Here is a 24,408-nt window from a genome sequence, read left to right as displayed (position 1 = left end):
TTTTGTTTTTTGTTTTTTTTTGACAAAACTGACAGAAGGAAAACAAGCTATCAGTTGCAAGGTTAAATACTCTAAGCAGTTGCAAAGAAAATACTCAGCAAATTGTCTGATCAGAAACTTCTTCCCAAAAAACAAGGTTAACTTCACAGTTTCTAATGCCCTCTTTATCCCTTCAGAGACAAGTTTAACTTAAACACTTTTCTGACATTTATAAATTCCTGAGGTATTTACTACAATTCGTGTTTATCATCAAACCTCCGAACCCAGAAAGAAGTTATATCAACTCCAAYCTCTGCACAAGATGCAGCTGCTCATCTCCTTAGTAGACAGCCTGATAGAAGCTTCAGTGATGGACCACATCACTACCTGGAAAGTCAGTTTAGTTGWAGTTTCAAGTGCAATTAATGCTGATTTTCAAAAAGCCTTCTTGTAGGCTTCTAAAGAGAGTTATTTTCTGCACTTCTACCATGGAGATACCTACACATTAGTGGATCCTAAGGAGTAAGTCATTAACCACTGCCTTCTAGAGTTCAAYCCAGAACATGACATTGAAAAGGTTGCTAGGGGATCTCACTATGCTTGAATATAATGCAGAAACAAATCACAGCCAGCTAACAAATGCTAACTGGGCTTTCCATGACATCATAATTACAAAATTCACCTGCTTTATTTGGCTTCTCTTAAACTGGTTAGCAGGGTTTTGATGATCTTGTTACCTTCCTGTGAGCAGAGATGGGAAAAACAGCTATTGTCTTTAAATCTTTTGTACCATTGTGGTCAACAYCTGACATATACAAGAATGGAAGCACTCCTGAAATTGCAGTTTACGCCAACTTCACCTGAAGAATACTCATGTCACTGAGAATTGTTAAGGACAGAAGTACTGTGACACTGGTTGTCCTTTAAAATCACCTGCTATAACATGCTAACAATTCTGRTAATCCCATAAAATGTCTTTTAAAACAAAAACATAATTTTGCATAAATGGAGCAACTTTTACCYGTAAAGCTTTCTTTTTTCCTGAACTAAGCTTCATTAACAATTGCTCTAAACATTTCCTACAAATAGAAAATACCAATCAAATCTTGACTAAAGGAAAATAAAAGGATTGCATGGATTTTAATATGAAAAAAATATGAAAATATAAAATTCTTGTTCTTCAGTTTTTAAGAAAACTAGTTTCTAGGATACAAAATCCAGAAGGCTGTCAGATGACAATACAACTTATGAAGTACAGCTTAGCTACACTATTTTTCTGTTGTCTTGAGATCTATTTTTAGAGGGTGATTTTGCATAAATCCTGAGTTATGTTATAAAAAGGGGAAAAATGACAGTGATTTTCATCCTGCTAGAAAACATRCTTAGAAGTTGTATTGATTTCTATTTAAAGAACCTATTGTTCTAAAAATTAGGATTAAAATGCCCCAGAAGAAAGCAGGCTCTTGAATTTTGAGGACATTTTCTAAAGAATTTGTGCAACCACCCTTTAGACTTTTTTTTCAAATGATGATCAGTCAGCTTGCTAAGGCATTCTGGAGGCTAAGGCATTATCTAGAACGTGACATGGYTACCCATGTCACTAGGTGATCCAAATGGATGCTGCTGTACAGAAGTAACAGCAAAGACAACAAATAACTGGTACTTTCACAGAATTGTYAGGGTTGGAAGGAACCTCTGGAAATCATCCAGTCCAACTCCCAYGCAAGGCAGGGTCACCTAGAGCAGGTGACACAGGTATGTGTCCAGGTGGGTTTTGAATGTCTTCGGAGACAGAGACTCCATGATATCCTTGGGCAGCCTCTTTGAGTGCTCTGCCACCACCCTCAATGCAAAGAAGTTCTTCCTCATATTGAGGTGAGCTTCTTGTGTTCTTAGTTTATGGCCATTGCTTCTTACTCCTTTGACATGGAATCATATTCTTAAGATATAYAGGAAGAGCTTGTAGGCATATTCTTACTTACAAGAAATAGTAGCATTTAATATTAAAAAAAAACTCTTCAAGAGAAAAACATAACGCAAGAGGATACCTCCAGTAATGGTAAAAATTCTCACATATGACAGACATGTGCATGAAGAATTTCTTGCACATGTCTGTCATAAACAAATGAAGGATTTTTTTAAGCATTACGCTCATTGAACTAATTTCGAAAAGGATTTGAAGYAGAAGTGAATAATGGTACAGCTGCTGTTTTACAGTCAATTGTTATGCTTTCTACAGAGTATTGCTAAAAACACTATTTAAAAGCACTATTTCAAATAGGAAATAATGAGTTATATCATATGTAAAAGCATTTCTAAAAAGGGTTATTACAAAACTTTCCCACACTTTTTATGCTATTTTCARGCTCTACTTTCAGTTGTGTACTGATCAGAACAAGTGCAACTTGTAGATGTTCAGARTTTAACCCAGACTTTCCATAACCTTCAGTAATGCTGCTCTTTCTGAGTTGTGGTTAAACACTTCAGTTATCCTGGTTACTCAGTTGGCCTGTAAGCATTCACAGGCTGTTCTTCACCAACATCTAGCATCAACATATCTAATGGAACATGAGGCTTGTCATAGCCAGAARCGATGAAGCAGCTGCTTGGAGTGACTGTTTGCTGTGTTTCTGTGGTAGAAATCTCTGCCCCTGAAGACTTACTGCATGTATCCATTTGGCTACTGTCAGAACTGAAGTAACTCTCTTTTATTTCACCATTTTGTCCATCAGCATCATAAGACACCTCCTCTGTGCTTTCCTGCACAGGCACCTCTTCTACTTTGGCTGGTGCCTCTGAGGRAAGGACAGAAGATTCTCCTTCAGAGGAATTCTGCTCACGAGTAACAGTTTCTTCTTCTGGATCTATTTCCAGCAAGGTTACTTCACCATTCACTGGCAGCACTGAGTGATCTGACGGGAAGCTAATCACGGATATGTACTTCCCCTCTGATTTTGATCCCAGTAAGGCACCTGAGTTCAGGTTTCTCATCACACTGGCCTTGAATGAAAAAAAAAAAATCACTTTTTGAGTTTAAAGGTTGAAAAAAAAAGTCATTTTTAATAACAAATTTAACAMCATTATAATCAATTCCAAATAAAAACTGCAAAATTAAAATCTGGCATGGTCATTAGCCTATGTCCATGAGTTCAGCTGTTCCACAAACACTTGTATGCAAGATCTCAAAAATGCTTTCTTTGGGCAGGCACATTTGCAAGGATAAAATCCATTTCATGTCACCCACCGTATTTTGAAGTTTTGAGTATGGAGGAAAACAGCAAAAGAAGAAAAAGGTGTATATACTCTTCAGACGGGGAAACCTTTCATAGTCCATAGTTAATGAGTGTAGAGTGGCTGTGATAATTTCTGGTACCTGTCTCAACCAGGAGGGATGTGAACAACATACCCAGTAGCCCTATCAATGCTGAAGTCTCCCAACTTATTTCACAAAATCACTAAGCAGYCCCTCAACGCTGCAACAAACTTTGATGTTTGCTCCAGCTTGTCTTACACAATTATGATACGTCTTCAGGCCTTTTAGATTCTTTAGGCCTTTTTTTTTAATGTCTTTTCAAGAATACATACACATGAAAAATAAAGTAGGGCAAATTTTCAGCTATTTGATGGTGTTCCCTAAAGATAACAGAATGTCTAGGAAGAAAGAGTTAATTGTGTCCTTTTCCAAATTTCATAATTCACTATGTATGAATATCACACACTCTCAAGTATTACAGATATGCAAATTTCTTAATAAGATATATAATCACTGTTTTTTGTAAAAAAAAGAATCTGACTGAAAAAACAGATGGAGGTACATTAGGAAGAAAGAGATGTATATAGGAGGAGGAAAGAGGAAGAAAAATGATGTTAYGAAAAATTACAAATAGGAACAAAGAACCTCCCAGTCTGTATTAGTGTTAGAACTGAGAGGGCCATCAAAACCAGATGATCCATTCTGAYTGTGCTTTTCAAGAGTCTGCCCTGATTAACAGGTTGTGAGACTGTAGCTTTACATTCGTTCTTTCACGGTGTGCTGACTTCCTTAGAAACTGCCTTCATCTCTCACTTCAGTCCCATTATCTTTCCCCTCAGTAACCCTAATACCTRTTGATGCTACTCTGTGGTTTAAGCTGTATCAATAAAAACATTACATTTTGGAGAAACCAACTGGACAAACAACCACCACCACAAGCCAAGCAAACACTATCTGAAGAGCAGCTATTAGTCATCTAAGTGAGTTTTATAAGCAGCTGTGTGAACACCACTTAAGYGAGGCAATCCCCTGGGGAATCTAGGGCTGCCACTGAAAAACTAGTAAAAAGTACATTCAAGTAGCTCCTGACACACTACAGACTAGCTACCATTCAGCCATCAATGTCTCTGAATCTTCATTTTCTGTTATGTGGAAACAGAATACTACATAAAGAATATTCAGAGTAATTCATGGAAACCACTTATTCATAAGAGCAGATGCTCAGAAGTTAGTTGCAAGGAACAGATAACAATCAATAATGGGCAGATAGTTAATGTTAAGAACAGTTGATAGGATTTATGTATATTTTGAGAATCTCTTTATACAGGTATATTGGAAATATATCCAAACTGTTGGATACTTATGCTATACAATACTGATCCTGAAGGGACCAGAACTTACAGTTTTTCGGGTGGGGGTTAGCAAAAATCTGACTCAAATAATCACACAGCAAGTGATAAGAGAAGGTAATTCTCTGTGTAAAATGGAATACTTGAGGAATGCGAATTAAAATATTACAGAAAACTATGGTTAAAAGCTGCATTTTCAGCTTTCCATCCCTCCCCATACCAGTACATGCTAAACTGAAGCTAAAACCAAAACCCAATGAGTTCTTGCTTCTGTCCCTTTAGGATTTTCACAGAGCTTTAAAAAAATCAGTCTTAAAATGTGTTAAAGGGATAGCCTCATATTCTACACAGGTCTTGCATTTCACAGTGAGAGCTAGCCATACTTAGGGAGAGACTTTGAAGATAAAATACATATTCTCTGTACAACTACATTCAAGACTTCGCAAAAAAGGAAACCCATTTTTGTCTTGGCAAGTTCTTGACCAAGGCAAGATGGTGCAAAGACACTCCTAKTCCCATTCATGAAAGAAGGAAGCAATCAGAAGAAAAAACTCCTGCAGGTTTCCTGGTACCAAAGGTTTTTTAAGAGGCATGAGTCATGATAAGACAATTTAGCAACCTATGCAGTTGTTTCCAGCTCCAAAGGAAAGAATCCCAGGTTATTACCCTAACTAGAATGCCATTCAAAAGACATTAAGTCATAAGGGCAATTAAGATACAGTTACTATTTGAAGAGAAGTATTTGCTATGGGCAAGTTAATATTTTTCTTTTATGCACATTATCTAATACAAGCAAACTGCCAGCCAGTGAGCTTAAGATGGATATCTGCAGGATTTCATGGCATGTGCATGTACTCACATAACTTCCTATCTCCAATGACAGCACCTGCGCTTTGACTTTTAGCTTCCTTTCACTGCCTCAAGACACTGGGAGATACATTGCTGTAATGTATCAGGCTCATGGGCACAGAAAAATAACACATCCCAAGGAATCCTGAACAGTTAAGGTAATTAACAGATTCTTTAACTTCCTTTTCTAATGACATGTCCAGCTATGAATTCCAAGWAGTTTTCAGGTGTACATTTCATGGAGGAGAGTTTGAGAACTCAATTTCAAATCTGATTATGATGATGGCAAAAATAGGTGTAGTTTTTGCATAGTTCCACAAAACATTAATGCTATGTCCATTTATTTAGAAGACCACGTTACTGCCCCCCATAGATACTCACAGGGAAAAAAAAAAAAATCACAAAAGTAATGAAGCAGCTTCTCTCTTGTAAGATGGCAATTACTTGTGACAAGTACTAGTCAATACTTACAAGAAAAATTAGTTTCTCCACATCAAAAATACACTTTCTATAACAAAAAAAACCTCAGAGCTGCAAAGAAAATTCTCAAGTGTTTTGTGAATATCCTTAAGTGTTCAGCAAATACTGAGAACACAGCCTTGTCATTCCTGTCAGAATCAGAGAAAGCATCAGCAGGTAGCAGAAAAGTTGGCTTAAGTAAGACTCAACTTAAACTTTTAGTTCATTCTCTTATAGAATGGTTGTTTTCTACCCACAAAAATATTTGCCACCACTTAAAGATAAAAGRCACTGAAGAAAAAGATAGCGAAGTTAAAGCAGAGAGATAGATGCACACAGCATATCACTAAGTTAGGGCCAGGTTCCTTTAAAAGTGGGTAAGCCCTTATCACAAATCTTAGAACAAAGATCTAATACAGAAAAAACCACAGGACAAACTGCAATGACTCAAGATGATGTATGTAAAGAGAAGCCTCTTGTAATACTTCTTGTAAAATAAATAAAAGGAAGTTTTAACTATAGCTGAACTGCTGAAACATCAGATTCCCCTGATCCAGGGAGAAGACTAACATGAAGTGTCATAAARGAATCTGTCCTACTTCACATAGGCATACTCCTGATAGGATCCTACTGTTTATAATGATGCTTATAACATTTAAACAAACATGCTTTCTGATGAAGACAATCATTCATTGCCCATAGCGAATGACAGCTGCACTGTGGGAAGCAGGATAAAGATAATTCTTGGGAGTCACAAACAGCATAGAAAATGCACTAAAAAGGTTCTTGAGCTCTGACAGGCAAAGGATTATTTTTCTTTTCTCTGAGTATATGAGACTTGCATATACTCAAGCATGTGAACTGCTTGATGGTTACTCTTTGCTGGAAAATTCCAAGTTGCTGGCAGTCACTCAAATGATGTTTTAGCATCTACTTAAAGCCACCAGGAAGCAGAAGACTGGAAAAGAGTGATCCTAAGGTGGGAAATCTTGCTCAGCCTTCCAACAGATAGAAAAACTCCCTGGACATTTTTATTTTCAGATAATGTCAGGTTAGGGACAATGATCATAACCTATACAGAAAGAAATGCCTAGTACATATTCAAAGGTCAGTGAAAGGCTCTAAGGGACATTAAGTCTATAAAGACAATGCCATATAATTAAACTTAYTGTTTATAATAATTATTTAAATTGTTTATTCATTACTTTAAATTACTAATCATAAATTAGTTATTTATAAGTTCTTAACTGTTCATTTTACATTTCCATAGTATTCATAACACCTGTATTGACACCACCTCCATGAGCTGTGCAACTCACATTTGTCACTAGAGACTTCAAATGGACAGAAATATAGAATATCCTGATCTGGAAGGGACCCACAAGAATCAGGGTCTATCTCCTGACTCCACTCAGGGCAACCTAGAAGTCAAACCATACATCTCAGAGCATGGATCAAATGCTTCTTGAACAGGATTCAGGCAGTGACCACTTCCCAGGGGAGACAGTCTCAGTGCCTGACCACCTAGCTAACAGTATTATAAATAGTTATAGGCTTCATCTAGCTCCATAACAATAAAATATGAGGTAGAATGTGAACCAGACTGTGGTTCACAAAGTATACTGCCCAGTAAAATGAGAATATGGGCACACAAATGRGTTTGCTACAAGGTGAGCTCAGGCATGAAGTTGGAGCACACATCAGGAAGCTCACAGGCATTAAGGTGCGCATCTTCTATTTGTGGTATTCTTTTTCCTTATCCTTTGGATGGGATATCAYATCGGTAATGGAAAGCTCAAGTAACTGCAGACTCATTGACACAGCACAGAAATCCTGTATGAGCCAAATTCTGCTACAATGGAAGGTCCTTATAGAAACTACTGTTGTGTGTACACAGGACACAATGTTACATATTCAGATAATTACATGCTGGTTAGAAGGTGACAAAAAGTCTCCAGCAACACTACAAGTCTGTGTGTTTTCATACTGAGGCCTAGCGGCAGATGTCATCAGAGAGGTTTCTCTCATYTGATTTTTTAAAGCCTACAGTGCGAATAGCTACCTCTAAACTAGTCCCCTGGCTCCATCACAGTCCATTGAAAGAAACAGGATTTTTAAGAGAGCATTTTGTCTGACCAGAAGTATATGCAATTTCAGAACAAGATGAATCCTTGTGCTGCACAAGCTGGCGGAATAGATCACTGCTTTACTACAAAGGGACCACCTCTGGCTTGGATAGCTCCATTTAGTCACTGCAATCTCACCTCCTAATATTCTATTCCAAAGAATGCAGACTCTGGAAGGATCTTAGGCATTGACCATGGAGGGGTCATTTTAAACGGTTTTGAAACTGAAGAATATGGAATCGAAAATCATTGCCTACTCCCCCTATAAATGAGACTTCCTCCATCCACTGAGATGACAAACTCTTGCTATGATTACTCTCTACTACGGCCTCAGGTGGCAGTTCTTTGAAGTTGTGGTAGTTCATTTTTTGTGACTAACATGACACCAGGAGAACATTACAACAGTTGTGAGATACTCCACTCTTGCCTGACATGAAACCAAGGAGTTCTGCTGCTCCTTAAGGAATATCCACTCTGTTTCCCAGAGATAGCTGTAGGGAGTTTTCAAGACAGAACAGAAGCTGACCTCTCTTCCCTGTAACTGCTCAGTGTGAGAACTGACTTCCCCTAGTCGTTCTTCCCTCCTCCTGCAGCTCTATTGGTCCCTCCCCTTACTCTGCACATCCCTAATTGTAGCAATTAGCAGAATTCCAATACTGCCATTTAATGAAGGAATCTCACAACTCCTGTGACAGGACAAAAGGAAATGGGTGCAAAATGAACACATGGATTCTTTTTCTAAATACAAGAAAATATGTGAGGGTGGTGAAGCATCGGAATAGGTTGCCCAGAACAGCTGTGGATTTGCCTTTCTTGCCGGTATTCAAAAGCGGTCTGGATATGTTCATGGGTAACCTGCTCTTGTTGATTCTAGTTGAGCAAAAGGGTTGGACGATGACTTCAGAAAGTTTCTTCTCATGTCAGTGATTCTGTAGTTTTGTGTCTCTGCTACTGGAATGAACACAAACCTGCCTAGGTATACACACACTGAGTTTTTAAGAATCAAGTTTTTTAACTAGACAAACTACTGCTACTTCAATTTAAGAGAGACTGAAGTCTAGCCCTAAAAAAAGAGAGGCAACTGGTTGCAAAGGCCATCAGAATATTAGATTAGCATAATTTCTACATACCATGGTAAAAAAGAAAAACCAAAAAAACAATCAAATAAACCCAAGAGACTGGTATAAAGATACAGCAGTTATAGAACTTACCAAAGACTTGGGCAGCGTTATGTTCTTTTTCCTCAGTTTCTTGCAGCCACAATATACTGTCGGGATTACAGTCAAGCTCCCAATAATAACACACAGAACGATGATACTATGTGTACCTAAAAAGTTAAAGCAAAATCTACCAGGAATTTTGGAAAAACAAGCCACTGCTGTATCATTTATATGAATAACTTCAGAAATTGTAATAACTCAGAATGCTTAGCTGCAATGGGTGAATTTGTCAATCTACAACCTTTTTGCATTCAAGGAAGCTTAATTCATAAAATTTTTATGGAATAAATAAAAATTAGAATGACAGTAGCTTTTCAATTTATATAAACAAAATTACATGTTTATAGAAATATATTAATTTTGCAACTGATTTTTTGTTCCTAAGGGATGACGATGGGGATGATGAGATTTGTACATCATCCATGTGATAGCAAACTAACTAACATAACTACACAGAGTATATGTACAATAAGAGTCAAATGTGAAATATTCCAAAACACAGAATTTCTAACAATTATTAGTAGGACTCCACTAGTCTGACTCTTCTTAATGCCTTCCCCCGTCACTCATACTCCTGGATCCTGTGTGTGCAAGAAAAACAAAACTGCTTCTATCAATTTTATCTCTGCCATAATGAAGTACAACTACAATGTTTGTAACAGGTTCAGAGACATAAAGCTGAGTCACTATCTGCCTTTTGTTCTCTTTAATTAAGAAAAAGGCATCAATACCTTACTTTAATGACCATAAGTTTACAGAGTCAAATCAAGTCTACATACTTCTTCCTCAGTGATGAGGCTGAACAAAAAGCCAGCTGCTAGAAGAGACAATGCCTATGAAAACCGCATAGCTCAGTGAATGATCCATTTGTGATTTTTTAATTACACCAGTGATCATGTGCAGTGGAAACACTGTTTGGGATACCAACAACACAGGAAAAACACCCCAAAAAGAAGTCAGGGTCACTTGAAAATAATTACATTATCTGTAAATGTCAGAAATATCAAAATGCATTTGGAAAAGAATGACTAATCTTTCCCTATTTTTTCTATTCTCCCATGGCTATAGCTTGCTAGATCAGATCTGTCTTCAGATTCGGTATGTTCTTACTATAGTATTAGAATCCTCTTACTCAATGTCTGCTTGAGAGGAATAGAAGTGCAGCTTTCCTCTGATGGAGTGCCAACTATCAGCTCATCAAAAATTCCTGTTGCTGAAATACAGTAAGTGGAAACTTCATCAGGAACTGGGATTTTGAGGCTACACTTATGCATTGTACAGTTGTCCTCATAGAGCTCTTCAGTCTGCAAAAAAATGGAAGACTTGTTATATCATTTGATTCACAAGAACAATGCTACAGTACCTTCCACACTTCCAAACATGTTAAAACACTATTAGATGTGTTTCCTAGATCACCCATATACCTTGCAAAAGCTGTGTGAACATCAGATTAGTGGCTACCTTAAGGTGTTGTATTTAATCAGACCTTGGTATTTTCCAGCTAAAATTGTGGTTCATAGTATAGATTCACATTCCTAATTAATTTATAAAACTTGTAGTTAAATGCAAATGAAAAGGCAACTCTAAGTAAACACACCTACTGTAATTTTGCTCAAGTTCATCTTCCATGATTGCTAAATAAACTGGTATAAATACCTTGAACGGTTATTTTCTTAAATGAGAAGTCTCTTTGGACAAGTGAGAGAGGCACAAGTAAAGTTATCAATGTTTTAGCATGTACACAGAAACAGCAGCATGTGATGAGGTAACTCTTGTCTTCTGTATAGCTAATGCAAGAATCTAATTTTTGTGGTAAGCGTTCATCTGGACAACAAAATCTAGACCTTTCATTCACATATGTCATTGCAATGCACTCAGCATTTTAGGTACTGAATTGTTTTCTCGGTATCTGTTAGCTCTATGTATCATTGGAGTAAATCCCTCGTATAGGCATTTTAGGTAAATAAGCGTTTTTAATTTTAAATTTTATTTTTGGAACTTACCTCATTTTTACTATCCCGAACAGTCACCAAGTACATAAGCTTTGAATAAATGTCTTCAATACAAGAAAGAGGGAATACAAGATGGTGAATATCAACCATGATTTTATCACCATGTCTTGAGAGATTCAGTTTTGGTGGTCCTATTTTGCCTGCAACACATTGCACCACTGCTATTAGACCAAAGATTTTAACATAAAATATGGTATTAATTGCTTTCCAAAATTCACCAGAGATTTGAGAAGAATTATGTGTTTATTTCCATGCAGTTAATATTGCAAAGTTGTGGTCAGACCTCTCTGTTGCTTATAAGTAATGGAGGCATTTGGATACATTAATTAATCAGTTTCTAAAATGGACACAGATTGTCCATGAAGAATTTCACTGGTAAGGAATTCATCGTTCGTACACACATAAGGCCATAAAAATTCAGCTGACAACAGAAAAAAAACTAACAGCAATTCAACATACACATGAATGAGAACGAAACACAAGATCCTGCTGACTAGATGCCATCATAAATCATCTCAGTTAAAAACAACACTGTACTGAAACAAAAGCTATACAAAAAGCTAAATAAATCTCACCGTGAGCAACATTTTGAAATTTGGATTTCCCATGGCAGTGGCCTATGTGAATTTTTTGTGTCTAATGGTCTGACTGAACATAAGTTTCTTGTTCAGTGGGAAAAGGACTTTGTCTCTCTTCAACATGACTATAAATTTTCTGGAAACTGTCACACTCAGCATTACTACCATGACTTCTGTCCCTTTATGAAGAAACCAGCCATTACTTCAAGTCATAGGCCTGTTGGGTGAGGATGGAATCATAGCAGAAAATGAAGAGGTACTCCATTCCTTCAGCTCCAGCAATGCAGAAATTCAGCTCTAGCCAAAGCATAGCCCAGGTCAGAGAGAATCTCATGGGCCATGATCTGTCTGAAAGCTGGGAATGGAGCAAGCATGACAAGAAGTCTCTTGGTCTTTCCTCACTGTGTTCATTCCCTTTGTACAGCCCACGGCAATGCCAGGACCTGCCACACTGGACTGTAGACACAAAATTCACTTCTACAGTAATGATGTTAAAGACTGATTTTTCCCAAAGCAAGATTTATATGAAGGTTTTACATGAAGAACTAGTAACTAAATTATCCAGTTACAGCTTCTAGATAATATCTAGATATCTGAAGCTATCAGTACATGGCATGTTAATGTCAAGCAAGACATCACTACTTCAATGATGCCTAAAGATCCATGTTGTCTGGTGACCGTTTCCTACCCTAAATTGGTGTCTGGGGCACCAGGCAAGAATATGCAAGACTGCATCATCAGCACCACCTTCTTGTCTTTAGACATTCTAAAACAAATTCTCAGATACCACGGAGTCAGGTAACAAGTACCAGAAAGTTCCTACTAAGTAATCATTACACTTCATTTCACCCTGGACTCCTGGCTTTAAGATATTTACAAATGCAATGCATTAACAGAGCAAAAAGACTAATTACTAACTTCCTAAATTTTTGAAGAAATTACAAGGTTTAGTTTAAATACAACTTACCATGCCTTTGCAAAATAAACTCATTTGTCTCAACATATTCAGACTGCTGTGACCCAACAACAGCTTTAACTCGAAGCCAATGAGACACGTAAGGGTCACATATTTCCTCTGAGAGATCACAAAAATGAGCTGAAGTGTTCACACAGGTTGAGACATTCTTATAGCGACCTAAACTGTAAAACAGATCAAGTAATAGTTAATATAATTTCAACTGCACAACTCTGTACAATACACTGCCTGTAATAAAAAAATGAGGTGGTGAGGGTGGTCAGAACCTGTGAGGACACAGATTGCCCAGGGAGATTGTGGAGTCTTCTCCCCTAGGGATATYAAAAAGCCAGCTGGACATAGTCTTGGATGACCTGTTCGAGCAAGGGGTTTGGACCCAATGTTCTCCAGAGATCTATGCCAACCTCAACTATCCTGTTACTTGACAAATTTTTCTATAATTTACACTTGGGCAACCTTCACCCTACATGACTTCACCACATAGAAACAAAAGAATTTACCACGGACTGACTGCTTTTCTATGCTTCTAGAGAATATCAGGTATAGGAAATAACAAAACAGTAAGAACTTACTTGTAAGGCTTGATTTCCACAATAAAATGAGGAGTTTCAGACAGAGATGGGTACTGCCAATGCAAAACTGTTTTAAAATTTTCAGATGTTATTACCATCTCCATTGGTGAAGGCACTAGAAGAAAGAGAACAACTGCACTTTGATAAACAGACTTTTGCAAACGTATGAACAGCCAAATGCACTTCTAAGTTATTTGGAAAAGAAAACATGCTGAACATAACAACCACAAACACTTCCCCCCTAATGAGCTCGTTTGTCACCAGTACAAACACCTATGAGCTCTGTAAGCAGATTCATTATTCATCTCTCCTGCAAAGACAGCTTTTGTCCTCTTCACAACAACACTCCATCATCCATGCACATTGGAAGCAAGTCCATCAGCCCATATCAAGTTCATAAGCAGTGATGATTGTACCCCTGTGTCAGTCTTTTACAGACAAACCAGCAAGACAGACAGTAAGACTTTACTCAACTTAGAGGAGATTAGCCTAATTCTGAAGATTTCTCTCGTTCAGAAATTGGAGTGGGTGGGGGCCGAGATGTACCAGAGATGGAGCATCAAGGCCAAAATACAACAGGCCTGTTAGGGAAAGCCTGAATTGCACATGAATTTCTAACAGTGATACTTCTGCCACTCCAGTGGTGTTTTCAGTAAGCCGTGATGACCAAAGTAAGCTACAAACACCTGTAAGGAATTTGAATACTGAAGCTCTCTCCATGTAGAGGAACACATCTGAAGTAYGCTTAGCAAACAACATCAGAGGTAATATAGTAAAGCAATGCTAAAATAAGAAGCCACATGACAGTTTTCCTTGTGCATCTACAGTTTTCCTGTTTCAAGCATCAACGGCAATACGGGTATCAAGGGAGCAGCTGCAGGGGAAGGAAAATGACAGGATCCTGTAATTGAACTACATGACACTCAAGAAAAGAAATGAAGGTCATTCAATTGATTTTAACTGTTACTACTCAGCTTCTCAATGTCTGGTTTGGCACCCTTAGTATTCTCTGCGAGCTTTTACAAAATGTTGAGGGAACTCATATTTGACCTGCTCTAGATTGCTGCTTGTTCACACTTCACTTTATGATATATAGAGGGAAAGTAAACAACTTTCACATCCTGAGAACAAGACCACAAATACATCACATTACTGAAAGTAATACGCAGAGGCTGAGATATGCTATTGACCACAAAGGTTTTATACACGTAACATAGATCACTCTGCAAATGGTTCTGTGGTTTATGTTTTAATATGTACAGAAGCAGTATTTCAGCTATTGGAAAAAAAAGGAACATAATCATCAAATTCACAACCACAGGAAAAAAAAGGTGACAATTTGACAGAGGAGGTGTCAAGCACACAGAYGTGCCAAAGCACACAAACGTTACTTCAAATATGCAGTGTTAAGCCACAATGTAGATAGCCTTGCAAAATTCAAACTTTTGTGTAATATTATACAAAAGAAACCATCTAACAAAAGGGGTTGACCCCAGAGCACTGAAGGAGGTACCAAGTGTTACAGCAGGACCCTTCCATCATCTGCCTAAGGTATGTGGAGGTCCCAAGGGAGGAAGCTAGCCACTATTCCAATTTACAAGAAAGGCGAGAGGAAAGACCCAGGAAACCAGACCTGTCAGTCTAACCTCAGCACCTGGAAAAATTATGGAGAAGATAATACTGGGTGGCCTTGAAATACACTGAAAGAACAATACAATCACCAGGAACAGTCAACAGGGGTTCACAAAGCGAAAATCCTGTTTAACTAATTTATTACTTGCCTAGTAGATGAAAGGAAGGCACTGGATGGTTTCTTTCTGGATCTTAGTGAAGCTTTTGATATTGTCCCTCACCACGTTCTTCTGAAYAAGCTGGCACGTGCAGGTTCACAGCACACTGAATGAAGAACTGGCTGAAGGGCAGAGCTCAAAGGGTTGCTGTGAATGGGGTCGCACCTAGCTGCGGACCGGGAGTGTTCCATGGGGCCCACTTATAGAGCATGTAGTGTTCAATATTTTCACCAATTATCTGGGTGCAGGAGCTGAATGCACCTTGGGCAAATTTGTTAATGACACTGAACTGGGAGGTGCTGTCTACTCTCTCAAGGAGTTTGAGGCCTTGCAGAAGGAGCTACACAAATGGTCTTTGTCCAGCTCACAGCCCCTTTACTCAGGCTGGCTATCCGATTTCTAATGGTTTCTTCTCCAGACAGTCCAGAGACCATGCCTGGGGACACCACAGTCCCATTTCACTCCAGCATCAAGAGTCCAGACCACAGAGAACACTGCAGATTTTCAAAGTGCWAATGTCTAATCTTTATAGATGCCATTTCTGCATCCTGCTAGTTAAAAGGCCATAATACTGTATGTGACCACTGTTTTACTTAACCCATAATGAAGCAGTTATTTTTCTAAATGTGTTACACTGTGTTCTATGTTGTTCTGCAGGCACAAGTAGAAGACGATGGTAGCAGCTAGTGCCACAAAGGTAATTGTTAAACATARAACTCATTAACTCCTTTCCACTTATAATCAACATAAATGCAGCAACACTCAAGGTGCAAATTCAAAGAGTGAGACAGCAAGCATGGAAAAGAGAGCAGAAACCTGATGAGTAATTCATGTTGTAATGCATGACAAAGAAAACTCAACAAGTTCTGGTCTGCCTCTAGTTCCAACRAAGTGATTTCTATCTGCCGTTTACCTTGCCTTGTAAGACAGCAATATTGACTGAAGAGGAGCCAACACAGAACAGCATGAACAATTTTTTCCCAGAAACTGCAATGTGTATGTGCATTGAAAAACCACATAAAAGAAACTTCAGAAAGCAGCTCTAAATYCACAGAATGAAGGAATAAAGGGCAAAGGTAGGCCAATCACATACACAAGCATGCCAGAAGAAAATAAACATGCCTGTATTTTAAGGATAAAGAACTGGAATGTTGAAAAGTAAAGGTAGGACAAAGAGAGGGGTAAAAGCAAAGACAAGCATGACTACAGGGTGACCTGGAAGTTAAGCATTTAASAGAGAACAGACGTGGGAAGACAACCACAGTTTATCTCAGCAAACTCAGACCTGCCTCAGTTTATAACTTGGACAGAAATGTATTTATTTGTCATATGCAAACAATCCAAACTATTGCTGCCATACTGATGGCAAAGATYTCATTAGGTGTGACTACTGTGGGACATGACTGTGTCCATACATAACCAACCCCCTGCTTAATGTACAATTATCTTAATTAACGTATTTAATAGACATTTACGTCTTCACCAAACTTGCACAGCTGACAGGAAAGAGATACATGTGGTAGGAAATTAAAAGCCAAACAAAAAGGCTTGTTTTACTGCAAGTGCCTGCTGCTGCTTTCAGGCTGCTAGGTAATGAGGGGAATGTTGGGTTGGTTTGAAGGTTTTTTTTCCAAAGTAATATAAACAAGTGTACCTAGTTGTGCCTTCTAAGACTAAGATAATTATTAGAACAAATCCACTACTTGCACACAACATATGATACAATTCTGCTTCAAAAGTGTATATCATGAAGGCAGAAAATGCTTGTTTTTATCTACAAGTGTAACTTGTGAAGAACAAGTCTAACTAGTCTTGTTTTATACCTTCACTTCCTGAGTGAAAAACAACCACTGTACATACAGACACAAAGAATGACTTGCATATCAGCTTGAAACCTGACATTCTTGTTCACAATATATGTAAGTGCTTTCCTACCTACGGAAAGTACTTATGAAACAAGTTTGAAGCAGCCATACACTCAATAAAATCTACTTTTAAAGCATATACAGAAGGACTTAATATTTTTAACATATGTAGATGTCCTACTCGCTCATTGAGCCTCAGCAATGGATTCCCTAGCGCAAAAATTAATGCAATAAGCTGGACAYTTCCAAGAAGTAAAAATGAGACAGCCTTCAAGCTGATACTTGTATCGTGTGCAACACCACATYCTTCCCTCATTCTGGCATTACTGCGTACACAGAGGGATTTGTTACCACTGCTCACGCAAGTGGAATTCTGCTGAAGTGCAATAATGCATGTAACAGAACAGGGCCTGATGAATCTGAGACAACAGTGGCCCTAAAAGCCATACAAGTTCATTCAAGTCATATGTGCCTTTTAAACATCATTTAGGCACTTAAATACAGACTGAAGGCACAAACTGAAGAATCTGTCTTTTCAAACTGTGGAAAAAAAACAAGTCAAAACGTATTTTGAAAGTTTGTTCCTTTTTTGGATTTCCATTAAAAACAAACAAATTCTTATAATTCCCAAGTGATACATCATAGGAAAACACAAGCCACTTCAACAGGCCAAGAGGGACAACAGTTTGAACTTTGCTGTGGAATCATGGTTAACTCATCATTTAAAGACAGACATCTTCAATAGTAACAAATCAGTCGACATAAACAAATCTATAACACATTTTTAGAATTCAAATCTATCTCTGCAAGCCTCATTTTCTTAATTTTGTTTGATGCCTAACTCGGGATTCAAAGAGTTTGAGGTAAGGACAGACTTGATTGGGATGTAGTAGACTGAATTTACAGCTAGTTAATTACTAAACAGTGCTGTTTAGCTAGTGATGAGCAGGCTCCTGTGCTTGCCTTGGGGCTCGCTTTCTTGATCCAAGTTCAGTGCTCATTGCTTTCACTGCTTGCTGTAGTTTTATCACCTCTCTGTAGTGTGCCTGGGAACGTTCTGATAACAGCCATGGTGATGCACATGGGTTGGCAGATGGCCAGGGTATTGCTGCTTTGTCCGCTGTATCACCCACAGGACATTAAAGTGGGGAGAAGAAGGAGGAAGTGGGGGACATTTGGAGTGATGGCATTTACCTTCTTCCCAAATAACCCTTACCCATGACTGGGCCCTGCTTTCCTGGAGTTGGATGAACACCTGCCTGCCCATGGGAAACAGTGAATTAATTCCTTGTTTTGCTTTGCTTATGTGAACAAGCTCTTGCCTTCCCTATTAAAGTATCTTTATCTCAACTCATGATTTTTCAAGTTTTTACCTTTCTGATTCTCTCCCCAGTCCTGCTGGTAGTGGAGTGAACGAGCAGGTGAGTGGGGTTTGGGTAAACTGTGACAAGCGATCCTCCTAATTATTTATATCCTCACTTCAATCTGTTCTAAATCAAACAAAATAGGCCTGCACTAAGCAGAGTTCAGCCATCTGGGGGCTAGAGGAGAGCTAGGAGCACTGCCCAGCACCACAAGACAGAATCTGAGCAGGAAGAAGTCACTGCCCAGCACAGGCTGCAGGAGCACCAAGMACATGCCATGGGGAGAAACAAGAAATGGCTGTCAGAGCAGGGGCTCTGCCTTATGCCATGTTTCCTTCAAGGCAGCACCGCCGGGTCAGCATGTCYCCCTCTCTGTGCACGTCTGGCAGGCCAGGCACTGAACAGTTTCTGCTCCTATCAGATTGCTGGAGGGGAGCTGCCTSTCATCTGTGCTTGGTGGGGAGCTTGGCAGACTGGCCAACACCAAGAAGCAAGGTGATGAAGAAACTTTGTGCTGGATATCTGCACAAATATCTGACTGGATTTCTTTYAAGTGGCAGCAGCCACATGATGTATGTCAAAATGCTAGCACATGCAAAAGAAACCCAGGACATGCATTTCTCTTGGAATASCACTCCCATACGTGGATGGCACTTTCTTAAAAAACTTACTACAAGCAAGCTTAAATTAATCCATGTAACAGCAGAAGGTTCTACCAGAAGTTTTCAAAAGACTTCAAATTCACAACCAGGCACAAATGAAGTGCCTACGACTGGGGTAGATTTTAAAGTTAATAATTTTTTAATATTTAGTGAAACCAACTTAAATGATTTCCTAAGTATCATGAATAAACATTATACACAGTATTTAGAGCATTTTTACAGCTTCCATTTACAACAGAATTTTACTTTCTCAGGGCTCAGAGGTTTTTTTAAATCTTTGTTTATGATAAAAATCTCCACAAGGTTGTAAGCTTAAGAGGAGAAGCAGACTCAGATCACCCTCTTGAGAAAAACCACAGCAAATTGCACAAGATAGACACTTAAAAAAACCTGATGCAATAATACAAGTTAAATATTGTTTTATCTATTTTATGGCTATTCTTCGCTTTGGTTATAGATGAGAAGTGTTTCAACAGATGATATCTAAATGCAGCACTTTCTATCATGCAATTTGTTTTTGTTTGCAGCTCGACAGTCAATTGCTATGAATGCCAATAATCTGAACCATAAAAGAACAACTCAAGACCACTATCATTTCCACACACAACAGGAAGTCAGCTGTATAAATGAACTACCCATGTCCTTGCAAATCTGGCTTCCAATTTGGAGTAAGCACTTGAACAGCTACCAAAGCCTCTAAATCTTCTTCATTTTGATCACAGACCTCCTCTTCCACAATACTAAAACACTGACTGAGAGTTCCCATCAACAAGTGCCCAGCTCCACTGTGGAGTCAGAAACCTACAATGAAGGCACATTAAGCACCCAGCTGCAGGAAATGCAGGTGTTCCAACTGCCACTGGGTTGTTTGGCTTCTTTCCTTTCTAAGGAAAATGGTGTCCTACAACGGAAGATGAAGGTGACTGAACATTTCCTCATTACACACTCAGCCTTGATATATGCATTATATTACTGGCACATTAAAAGCCCTGTAAGACCTAAGGAAAAAAAAAAAAAAAAAAACCTCATTACACACTCAGCCTTGATATATGCATTATATTACTGGCACATTAAAAGCCCTGTAAGACCTAAGGAAAAAAAAAAAAAAAACATGGAAATTCTGGGCTACTCAGTACAGAAGAGACATGGTGTTCGTGGAGCAGGTCTGGCAGAGAGCTACAAAACTGATCAAGGAATTGGGGCATCTCTGTTAACAGGAAAGGCTGAGGGAGCTGGGCATGTTCAGTCTCAAGAGGAAATCACTGAGAGGGGACCTCATCAATGTCTAAAAGCATCTAAAGGAGGAATGCCAAGAAGACAGTTTCTCACTGGTGATGAGCAACAGAACAAGAGGCAGTGGGCAGAAACTGATGCACAGGAAGTTCCACTTAAATATGAGAAAGAATTTCTTTATAATGTCAGCAACCAAGCACCAGAACAGATTGCCCAGGGAGGCTGTGGAGTCTCCCTCAGTGGAAATGACCAAGAGCCCTCTGGATGCAATCGTGTGCCATGTGCTCTTGGATGACCGTCACTGAGCAGCAAGGCTAGACCAGAGGACTCACTGTGGGCTCTTCCAATCTGACCCTTCATGTGATTCCGTATATGAAAGCATCATAAATGTGCTTCTGACTTCCCCTTCTATCTTAATTCTTCCCCTGTAAGTTAGCACATCTGCTTGCATCAATATAATAATGAAGTAAGGACATGTCATTAGTCATTAAATATAAAACCAGCATTTTCATTCAACTAATACACAGCAATATAAATTAGAATTCCCTTCATGAYGCTTCTGGTCATTACAAAGTATATTTTTGCTTATATGGTGAAGCCTCTAAAGGGCATTGTTATAGTGGCTGTCACCAAGCTGAGTGCAAATACCAAGAAAATGCTGCTTGTGTTATCAAAACCTAGTTCAAAAATACATTCTGCTCCTTTGAGCTGAGTTTGCTGCACTCACATGCAAAAAAAAAAAAAAAAGAGTTTTCTGCTTCTAGGCAGTTTGGTATATCATCTACACCATGGCACTGCTCTCTCCTCTTACAGAGATGACTGTTGCGCTGGACTACGCTGGATTGCAGCAGTTTGTTTCACAAGTGATTTACTGGTATTGTGTTTTTTACCCTAAAAATGCTTAACACAATAYAGAAGTGGCATATTTTACTAGGAATAAAAGCATGCCCTTTGAAGAGGCTAAGTCAGATCACAGAAGACAGTATTTAACATATCAAGCCACTTTACTGATCAAATATGACAAAAAGGTAGTTTCCCTGCAAGGTTTGCCAGTTACAATCATCCACCAAGTCAAACAAACCGGATATTAAAAATGCAAACWATTATGGGGCAAGAATGCAGCCAGATTGCCATTTTTAGTGCTGCTAGTCCACATCAGATAAACCTAAACTGACTTCCAAAGCATGATGTGGCCCATACTCAGGAACAAAAAAATTCAGCCACTTAACCTGGGCATGGATCTGAGCTCCAGGAAATCTGCACCTGAAGAATACAAGGAGCCTGGTCACACAGCCAGCTCTCAACAGTATCAATAACAATTAAATGCATGTTTCCTTTCGACCATTAGACAGAAATCTCTGATTCTACCGAACTGTTCCAGTTTAAAGTGAAACTTGCAAACCTGATTGTTTCTTTAATAATGCAAGCAGAGACACAACGCTGTTCTCCGCTGGCAAGCCACCCCTCCTCCCCAGCAGCGCTGAGCCAAAATGTGCGTGTCTAGGCCATGATCTCAGTGCCTTGTTTGCACTCCCCAGTCTTGTGCTCCCCATTTGCGCACTGAAATTCCCCTCTTCTGTACYTCTTTGGACATACGAAGTCATAAAGCACTTCGGCAAGCCCTTCCGATGCACACACGCCTCCTGCACTGCGWTCCAAAATGCGCAGACACCCGAAATACAGGCTGATGTCACCAGCGYGCCGCCGGGGGAGCGCCACGACACGGCCTGCGGGGCCAGGCTGAGCCCCGCTGCCCACAGAGCGAGARCGGGGCCGGGGCCGGTTCCGGGGGACTCGGCGGGACAGCACGGCACAGCCCCGGGASCGGGGGCTCCTCCCCGCCGCCGCCCGGCCGCTCGCACCGCCCCGCCGGCTTCCTGCTCCCACAGCGGGCTGGCGGCCCACCGGCGCCGCTCGGTCACGGAGGACTCCTGGACAAGCGCGGCACGGCCGCTGCGGGTCCCGCCGCCCCACTYGGTGACCCGTGCTGCCCATCGGTCGGTCAGGCCGGGCCGCCCCATCCGCCGCCCCGCCCTCCCCGTTACCTGCGGGCTGCCGCTCCCCGGGGACAGCCGCGCTCCGGAGGGGCACCAGCAGCGCCGAGAGCGCCAGSAGGGTCAGCCGCAGCCGCATGGCGCCCGGCAGGGGCTGGCGGGGACCGAGCGGAGGCTGCCCCGCTCGCAGAACCGCGCCGCGATCCCGAGCGGCCGCTCCGCCCTGTCCCGGCGCGGCGCCTGCGCTCGCTCAGGAAGGGGCGGGCTGCCCGGCCGGGCTGGTGCGGGGGCGGCAGCGCGGGGTCACCGCCGGGCAGCGCCCGAGGGGCGCCGAGGAAACGGGAGGAGGTCGGAGCCGCGGAGCTGTGGGCAGGCGGCGGCCCCAGTAGTAAGGAGCATGCTGGTGTCCGGGATGCCCGCCAGGCTTTGTTAATGCTGTTTTAAAGTGCCGCTGCTGGGTCGTACCTGTCAACCCCAGCCTTGGGAAAGCACCGCCCGCSCTCGTCATGTTGCGCTCTGTGCTCTCTCCCCATTTCTTAAAACACGAAGCGTTCATCCTGTGGAGTATTTCAGAAACAGCACACTGAACTCCCACACGTAGAGGAATCCTGATTTAAGCTGAGAGGCTTTATTCTTTCTTGGAAATTATCTAAATGTATATGTAGTTTTTGCCATCCTACTGTTCCTATGTCTCCCATCCAGTGTACCAACGCCACGTAATTCTGCATCTTAAACTGCCAAGGCCACCCTGGTCCAGATGAGTAGAAAGATACAGAGGAAACGTATTCTACTACACACCTCCCCAGCTGTAAGGAGGATATAACAGCTTTTTAAACTATTGTAAGAGATTCTGCAAATAATGGATTTTTTCTAGACCTAAAATGGAGCCATCTGAGGGAACCTTGACAACTCTTCTCAGTCTTCCCAGGGGACAGGAGGGAGGAAACAGAGCTACCTGCCAGAGCCATTAGACTTCCCCTTTCTCATACCACTCTAAAAAAATTCAGCTTCTCCCTCGCCTTTATTTCCTGTCCCCAGYTTTAGGTAATTTCCTAGGGAAAGGTGTTGAGAAATTTCTTTTCTTGCCATCTGCTATCCACATCTACAAAACTGAGGAAAGATAACAATTTGCTGTGTGCAGAGGAATGAGCAAGAAAGAATGAGCAAGGAGAGGGGAGGTTGGAAGCCAGCAATGGATGCTGAAGAAAGCACCGCACTGCTATGGCCTTAGAAATTCAGTGTTCTCACAAGTGATGAGGGGGTTCTGTGGGGTGTAGGATCAGTGTGGGGTAGAGTMATTTCCTCCCAGCTATGCTATGGTTGCAGAAAATGGATTGTGAAACTACCCTGCCAGTGTGTAGCAGACACTTGCATACTGACCTTTGTGCTTAAAGCAGTGCAATAACAAGCTTTTACAACAAACAAGCACTTAACTGCCTTGACTGAAGTATGAGCACTCACTGGCATGTGGATTTTAATGTCCTGAACGGTGATATGTTTGCACAACATTTTCTAACACATAATGCATTTTCTGGTACATGACAGGACAAGAAGAAATGACCTCACACTGTAACAGAGGAAGTTTAGATCAGATATTAGGAAACATTTCTACATTGATGGAGTTATCAAACATTAGAACACGGCTTCCCAGGGAAGTGGTTGAGTCATCATCCTTGAGAGGTGTTGATGTGACACATAGGGGCAGAGTTTAGTGGTGCACATGGTAGTGTTTCATAAATAGTTGGACTTGATGATTTTAACTGCCTTTTCCAACCTACATGATTCTGTGACTGAAATGATATTTTACACAAAATTAAGTAAGAACAAGGAATCACCTGCCCTGGATGGAGTTTGGGTGTTTTATCAGTTGTATCAAAGGCTGACAGTGTRCCTAAGGCGGCTGCCACATAAACAGAGCTTAATAAGGTCGTKAGTGTTTTATGACAATACTTCACAGACTTGGCAAAACATAAAAGGGGAAATCAATGAATAAAAATTAAGCCAGCTCTGCATGGAGAAAGTAAATGTAATTCCAGTTATGAGAGCTGTTCCTGGCATACCTGCTGCCTCTGCCACCAGAACCCTGTACACAGCTCCTGGAAGGGGTCGTTGTTGCCCATCACCACC

General features: G+C 40.4%; 1 protein-coding gene across 1 annotated transcript; it reads right to left on the bottom strand.

Annotated features, from left to right (window-relative positions):
• Positions 1–22,516, bottom strand: IFNGR1 (interferon gamma receptor 1). The gene is made up of 7 exons (XM_057370923.1): positions 22,333–22,516; positions 13,374–13,488; positions 12,793–12,965; positions 11,239–11,387; positions 10,368–10,539; positions 9,227–9,342; positions 1–2,979 (listed from the first exon to the last, which is right to left on the bottom strand). The coding sequence occupies exons 1-7, from the start codon at positions 22,418–22,420 to the stop codon at positions 2,476–2,478; spliced, it is 1,317 nt and encodes a 438-aa protein (XP_057226906.1). The 5' UTR covers positions 22,421–22,516; the 3' UTR covers positions 1–2,475.
• Between the last annotated feature and the right edge of the window lie 1,892 nt (positions 22,517–24,408).

This window comes from Malurus melanocephalus, unplaced genomic scaffold, assembly GCF_030028575.1.
Source record: "Malurus melanocephalus ecotype Western Australia unplaced genomic scaffold, MMel_1.1 scaffold_136, whole genome shotgun sequence".
NCBI lineage: Eukaryota > Metazoa > Chordata > Aves > Passeriformes > Maluridae > Malurus > Malurus melanocephalus.
The sequence above is the reverse complement of the archived record's forward strand: the minus strand, read 5'-3'. Positions and strand labels throughout refer to the sequence as shown.